A 7387-nucleotide genomic window follows, 5' to 3' on the forward strand; every position below is an offset into this window, starting at 1 on the left:
ACACCTCTTGGCCTCAGTTTCCTGGATTGTAAAATTAAGAACTTGGAATAGATGAAATCTAAGGTCTCTTTCAGCTTGAAATTCCTGAGTATATGATATAAATCATGAACATAACCTGTGCAGAAAGTCTAAAAAGGGAGATCTAATTTATTAATATAATTTAAGCCTACCCAGTTCTGATTATTGCATCCATGGTTATAAGTTGGAAATTTCCTTAGTTAGAGTATCAAAATGTAACACTAAAGGGAGACTACTAAAAAAATATCTCCTGTTCCCACCTTCAGTTGAAGTTTATCTCTGTCATAATATTTCAAATCAGCTCATCCCTAAGAATCAATTGTTCTTAGTTGGATATGCTGACAAATTCTTACATTTTAACTTCATGGCATGTCAAAGAATTCACAGATCAGAGGAATTAAAAAGGTTGTTTATAAATAGCTTTATATTTGGTTTCAGCTATTATTGGCATGTGTGATATTTAAAGTTGGCTTTAATAATGACATTGAAGTATTAGCCTCAAAATATGATTTGAAAATGATTAGCATGTGTTTGACAACTGAAATCAGTCAATCCTTGCATAAGAAATTCTTGAATTTATCACCAATCTTCAAATCAAAGTCTTTTAAATTACCTTAACAATAATTTATTAAATGGTTTATTTTTTAAATATACCAAGCAGTGTGACAGGCACCAGAGATGTAAAGAAAAAAATGAAACAGTTCCTACCCTCAAGGAAGATATATTCTTTTGGGGAGAAACAATAGTTACATAGGTAATATAAGCCAGGTAAATGCAAAGGGACTTCAGAGAAACATAGTCCAATTCCCTCATTTTACAGATGTGCAAACTGAAGCACGAGGAATTTCAATGATTTGGTTAATCAAATGTGGAACTTGAACCCAGGTCTTCTGACTCTAGAATCAGCTCTCTTTCTGTTATAGCATATGGCCAAGTTATTCTCACTTTTTGAGGTCCACTGAACTGGTCTTTGTGTCACTAGGACTTCCAATAATTTAGACTCCTCCTAATTTATACAGTCCATTTTGGCCACCATCAATAGCCTGTCCAGCAACTTCTTTATTGTCTATACACATTATGACTCCCTTCACTTTTTTCCCCCTAAATTCCATTTATTAAACATTATTTACAAATTAATGAACACCAATTAGCGGTATCCATGAAGTTGGAGAGTACTGTGCCTTCTCCAAGCAACACGACAAGACCCTCCAATGGCATGGTGGAACTTGTGACCCTTTCCAAGACCTGGGCTCTTCCTGGCCAGCTGAGGTAAGCCCCTGCATCTCTGTGCTTGTGCCACTGGCTTGGTGATCCATTGAGTGTCGGGGTTTCGTCTGATAGCTTTATGGAATGGATCAATAAGAATAACCTCAGAGAATTTGTACTTGGAATCTTCACTCACCCAGTAGGAGTTCAAGACTCTCAGGATCCCACCGTGGAGGCCAGCACACTCTTCGGCTACGGACTGAAGGCTCCTGGCAAATTTCAGCTGATTGACACTGTGATGAACAGGTTTACCATAAGTCGCACCCTTGGGCACCAGGTGCTTTCGGGCGCCCTGGAGAACACAAATGCGGTAGATGACATAACCTTGCTTGGCCTTGCGTGCCTTGTCCGGCCTGGTGGGCCAGGGTGCAAGGTGCAGAGCTGACAGCTGGCGGTACTGCCAGCAGCACACGCGCAGCAGGAATGGCATGACGTCCGACTGCTTCTTTCTCCATAGCTTCGGGATGTACTTGTAGGCCCCCATGCAGGCGACCTGACCCTGCCTGATGTCTGCCTCAAACCGGAAAGGAAGAGTCTGCCTTCCCACAACTGAATCCCTTCACTTTTGATCATGATCAATCATCTGTCTCAAAGGAAGAACTGCTTTCTTCACTGTCTGTGATTAGTTCTTTACACATTTGCTTTGTATAATACCCTTGAATATTACTCTTTTAAAAAAACATTTTCATACTTTCCCTATTTCCCCAAACATACACATTTCTTTCTATTTTCAAACAACAAAAAAATAAAATCAATATTTCTCTCTTTTTATAACTAGATTTCTCAAAGGACCCATCTGTATTCAATTTCTTTATACTTTACTTCCCTGCAATAAAGGGTAATATTTACAGTAATATATATGTGTGTATATGTATAAGTATATATATATATATATACATGCACATATATGTATATATGTGTGCATATAGATAGATATAGCTATATTATCTAATTTCATTTTTACAATAACCTTGTGAAGAAGATGGAATTATTTACTCCATTTTATAAATGAGCAAATTTCAACTCAAGGAAGTTAAATAACTTGCCCTGTTACAATGTGTCAGAAGTAATGTTTTAATTAAGATAATCTTTTTATTTTATTTTTTTTTTTGGTGAGGCAATTGGGGTTAAGTGACTTGCCCAGGTATACTTGCCCAGTATCTGAGGCCAGATTTGAACTCAGGTCCTCCTGACTCCAGGGCCATTGCTCTACCCATTGTGCCACCTAGCTGCCCCTAATGAAGATATTCTTAATTGTAAGTCCAGAACTCTTTCCAGTATACCATATTTCCTCCATATATTAATTTTCATATATACTGGTCTGATCAAATAACTCACTTCTCTATCTGGCTTCTCTCTACTCCCTCGTTCTACTGAAATTGCTGTCCCACTCACACAAATGAAGTTTACAAAAAAGAGATTATTCAAACAAGAAGAGAATGAAAAGGAAACATCACTTAAATTCTACTTTCATCTGAACTGGCTCAAAGACAAAAGAATATTCATACACACATTCGGGCACTAAATTAATATTATCCAAAAAGGAAGTAAGAAAGGTGGTAAAAGGTAGTTTAGAAAAGAAGGGAGATTTAGAGAGGCAGTGGTCAGAAGCAAAATAGACTCTTGAGAAGGTAATAGGATAATAAAAATGATAAATATAGGCAACTAAGATGGAGGAGATGCAAACTTAGCACTCACAATTGTTAATTGTGCATGTGATAAACACTCCCATAAAATGGAAAAGGATAGCAGAATAGATTTGAAACCAGAATACAACAGATTGTTTACAAGAATCAGCCTTGAAATTGAAAGATGTATATTTCTGTGTATACAGAGTTAAAAAAAAGCTAGAGTTATGTTGCAGCATAAGCAAAAAAATAAAGCAGGGCTAGTAATAATGATCTCAGGAATAGCAAAGGGCAAAAATAGACCTAATTAAAGAGATAAAAAAGGAAACTATGTTTTCCTAAAAGGTAATAGAGGTAATGAATTAATATCAATACAGAATATATATTCACCAAATGGCATAGTAGCAAATTTCTTGAAGAATAAGTTAATTGAGGGGGCATCTAGGTGGCACAGTGGATAGAACATCAGCCCTGGATTTAGGAGAACCTGAGTTCAAATCCAGCCTCAGACAATTGACACTTGCTAGCTGTGTGACCCTGGGCAAGTCACTTAACTCTCATTGCCCTGCAAAAAAAAAAATAAAATTTAAAAAAAAAAAGGAATAAGTTAATTGAGTTATAGGAAGAAATAGGCAGTAAACTAAATTATCACCATTTTAATCAATATTATTCAATTTTATACTAGGAATGCTAGCTATAATATTAAGACAAGAAAATAAATTGAAGGAATAAAAATGGACAATGAGGAAACAAAGCTATCATTCTTGCAGATATGATGGTTTACTTAGAGAACCATAGAAAGTTGCCTTAAAAACTGGTTGAAGGGGCAGCTAGGTGGCGCAGTGGATAGAGCACTGGCCCTGGAGTCAGGAGGACCTAAGTTCAAATCCGGCCTCAGACACTTAACACTTACTAGCTGTGTGACCCTGGGCAAGTCACTTAACCCCAACTGCCTCACTTAAAACAAACAAACAAATTAAAAAAACCCAAAAAAACTGGTTGAAACAATGTATAATTTCTGCAAAGTTGTAGTATAAAAAGACCTACACAAACAATCAGCATGTCTATTTATTACCAAGGAACCCAGGAAGGAGAGATGGAAATCCCATTCAACATAATTACAGAGTCTGAAACATTTGCCAAGATACACTCAAGAACTATATGGTATGGTAAAAATTATTTGTGGTAATGATTAATATTGCGGTTTTTAGCCGACTCATTTGGGAGGGGCTACACCTGGCCAGAAGGTCAGAAGGAGAACTCTCCATAGGCAGTTTTTGAAGGACCTCCCCTTTTGGGAGGAGGAAAGATTGAATGCTCCCTGAAGGGAGGCAGAGGGTCCTTTCGGGGATGCTAGGTGGCTTCCAGACTGCTAGGAGTCTTCTGGAAGGTGCTCTCTTGGACTTCTCCCCTTGATGTCGTGGCACTAGTTCTCTGTCTCAGGCCGCTGTTTTTCCCGGCAGGCGTGGGCAACTGTAGACTGTCCAGGTTTTTGTGGAGTTAATTACGGAAAACCCTATATTCCTTCGAACTAGCTTAATTGGAAACAGTCTGAGGATTGAATAGGTTAAGTTTAGAGTTAAGAGTATTTATCTGTATTTCTATTTTCCTATTTCCTTATCTTTGATTTTTATTAGTTTTATCTTTGTTCTTTAATTGATTCCCAATTAATAAAAATCTGATCCTTTTGTGAATTAAAGCTTAAAGGCTCCTTTCTTATTGGCCTGGGATAAATATCTAAGAGGGCAGTTCAGAGGGGAGGTGGAACCTAAAAGGTCCCTTATATTTCCGGGACCCCAATATTCTGGTGAGTCACCCAAATAACTCTCCGTATATAAAATTTTGGCCCTCACAATGGACACAATTTGAAAATACTCAACACAAATAAAAACTAATCTAAATCACTGGAGAAATAGTAATAATTCATGAGCAATCTGATCCATATAAAATTACAATATAATTCAAATTAATTTCCTTATTCAGCATTATACCAAATCCATCTACCAATTAATTACTTTATAGAGCTAGAAAAAAATAATAAAATTCACCCAGAGAAACAAAAGGCAAAAAATATTAAAATTAATTGTAAAAATTGTAAAAAAAAAAAGGGGGGGGGGCGAGTAATCTCTAAGATCTCAAAGTATGTTTCATCCCAGTAATCATCAAAACAATTTAGTACTGCATAAGAATAGAATAGTTGATCATTGGAACAGATTAAGCTAACAATATATACAGGCAAATTATCATAGTATTCTAATGTTTAATAAACCAAAACATCCTCACTATTGGGGCAAGAACTTGTTCTCTGACAAAAAAATAAAATAAAATAAAAAATAAAAAATAAATTGCCCGGAAACCTGGATAGTATTCTGGCAGAAATTAGGCATAGACCAATATCTTGTAATATATGCCAATATAAACTCAAAATGAGGACTCAATTTAGATACTTAGAAGATTGAGATTGATCCTGTATGATTTTCTTATTGATCCTATTTACAAGTAACCTATTTTGTCCCAAAATTGGTTTTGTCTTGTAATTGCTTAAGTCATTGCTTTTTGTCTCTGAACTTGGTCCAGAATTCAGGGGGCCTGTAATGAGTTAAATTTTTAAATTCCAGCCCTCTTGCCTCAAGGAATTTAACTGACCTTGGAGAATGCCTGTGAACACAAGGGAGTCTGGGCCTTACCCCATCAAGCTGTCCTTCAAGGATTTCTGGTTTGCTCCCTGAAAGTCTAGCCTACTCACACCTGGACTCAGATAATGAGCACTTCTTAGTCTCATGAGAAAAGAAGGTGGGGTGGGTAATTGTTAACTTCCATTGCCAAACTTCCAACCATTTGTGTTATACTCTGCATTTCAGCTTTGTAAAAAATCACTTTGCCCTCAATCCCATGGTATCTCTTACCTTGTTCTGGTCTTCTGTATTCCTCAAAACCTATAAAAAGGGAATTGGATCTTTGTGGGGTTTTTTCTTTGTCTGTTTGTTTTGTTTTTGTGTTTTTTTTTTCCTCAGGGATCCTTTGGGCATAAATGGAGGCCATCCATTGACTTATTTATTGACAGGCAACATGCTTCTGCTAATCTATTATCTTGGTTGGACATTTGTCTCAGTTGATCCCTTTGTTGAATTCTAATTGCAACAACATAAAGGGTGATATCATAAGAAAATTAGTGGAACATGAAAGAAATCATCTGTCAGATCTGTGGGTAAGGGAAAACCATGATCAAACAAGAGATAGAGAGGTTAACTGCTGACAAAGTAGCTAATTTTGATTACATAACATTTTAAAACCTTTTTTCACAAACAAAACTCTTGTAACAAAAATCAGGAGAAGGAAACTAGGGAAAAATCTTTGCAACATGTTTCTCAGATAAAGGTCTCATTTCTAAGATAAAATGGGAACTAAGTTAGATTTACAAAAAATAGGAGCCATTCCCCAATTGGTAAATGATAAAAAAAAAAAAGGATATGAACAGTCCATCTTTAGAGAAAGAAATCAAAGCTATGAATAATCACAGGAAAAAAATGCTCCAGATCACTAATAATTAGAGAAATACACATTAAAAGAAGTAACAAATATCATCTCACATCCATCATATTGGCTAAGATGACAGGAAAGGAAAATGGCAAATGCTTTAGGGTATTTTTGTGAATTAGCCAGCTATTCTGGAGAGCAATTTGGAACTATGCCAAAAAACTATTAAATTATGCATATCTTTTGACCGGGCCAATACCACAATTAGGTGTATAAACCCAGACAGATGAAAGAAAAAAGATACACATATGGACAAAATATTTATAGCAGCTCTTTTTGTGGTGGCAAAGTATTGGAAATTGAAGGGATGCTCATCAATTAGGGAATGGCTAAGCAGGTTTTGGCCTGTGAGTGTGATGGAATATGACTGTACAGTAAGAAATAGTTAAGGTTTCAGAAAAACTTGTTAGGACTTTTATAAACCGATGCAAAATGAAATTAGTAGATCCAGGAGGACAATTTACATGTAACAGCAACATTATAAAGATAATAAACTGTGAAAGACTTAGCACCTCTGATTAATAAAATGATCAACCACAATTCCAAATGACTCAGAAAAATGACCCACCTCGGGATAGCGCTATGATGGGCTCAGTGTATAAATCGAAGCAGGAATTTTTCCTCTTTTATTTTTCATAACATGGCTAATCCATAAATATATTTTGCATGAGTATTCAATTCATTATCTTCTTAATGAGTAAAGGAGGTGGCAGGAAGGGAGAGAATTTGGAAGAAAAAAAATATATATATATATATATATATATATATTTAGGGGCAGCTAGGTGGCGCAGTGGATAGAGCACTGGCCCTGGAGTCAGGAGTACCTGAGTTCAAATCTGACCTCAAACACTTAACACTTACTAGCTGTATGTATATATATTTTTTAAAAAACACCTGCTGTCCTAAAAGTTAGCAATGGATTCTAATCATTAAATCCA

General features: G+C 36.1%; 1 protein-coding gene across 1 annotated transcript; it reads right to left on the reverse strand.

Annotated features, from left to right (window-relative positions):
* Positions 1-1165: 1165 nt before the first annotated feature.
* LOC122735682 (60S ribosomal protein L15-like) lies at positions 1166-1768 on the reverse strand. Its single transcript, XM_043977416.1, has one exon. The coding sequence runs from the start codon at positions 1766-1768 to the stop codon at positions 1166-1168; it is 603 nt and encodes a 200-aa protein (XP_043833351.1).
* Positions 1769-7387: the final 5619 nt, after the last annotated feature.

The sequence above is a fragment of the Dromiciops gliroides genome, chromosome 1, assembly GCF_019393635.1.
Source record: "Dromiciops gliroides isolate mDroGli1 chromosome 1, mDroGli1.pri, whole genome shotgun sequence".
Lineage (NCBI taxonomy): Eukaryota > Metazoa > Chordata > Mammalia > Microbiotheria > Microbiotheriidae > Dromiciops > Dromiciops gliroides.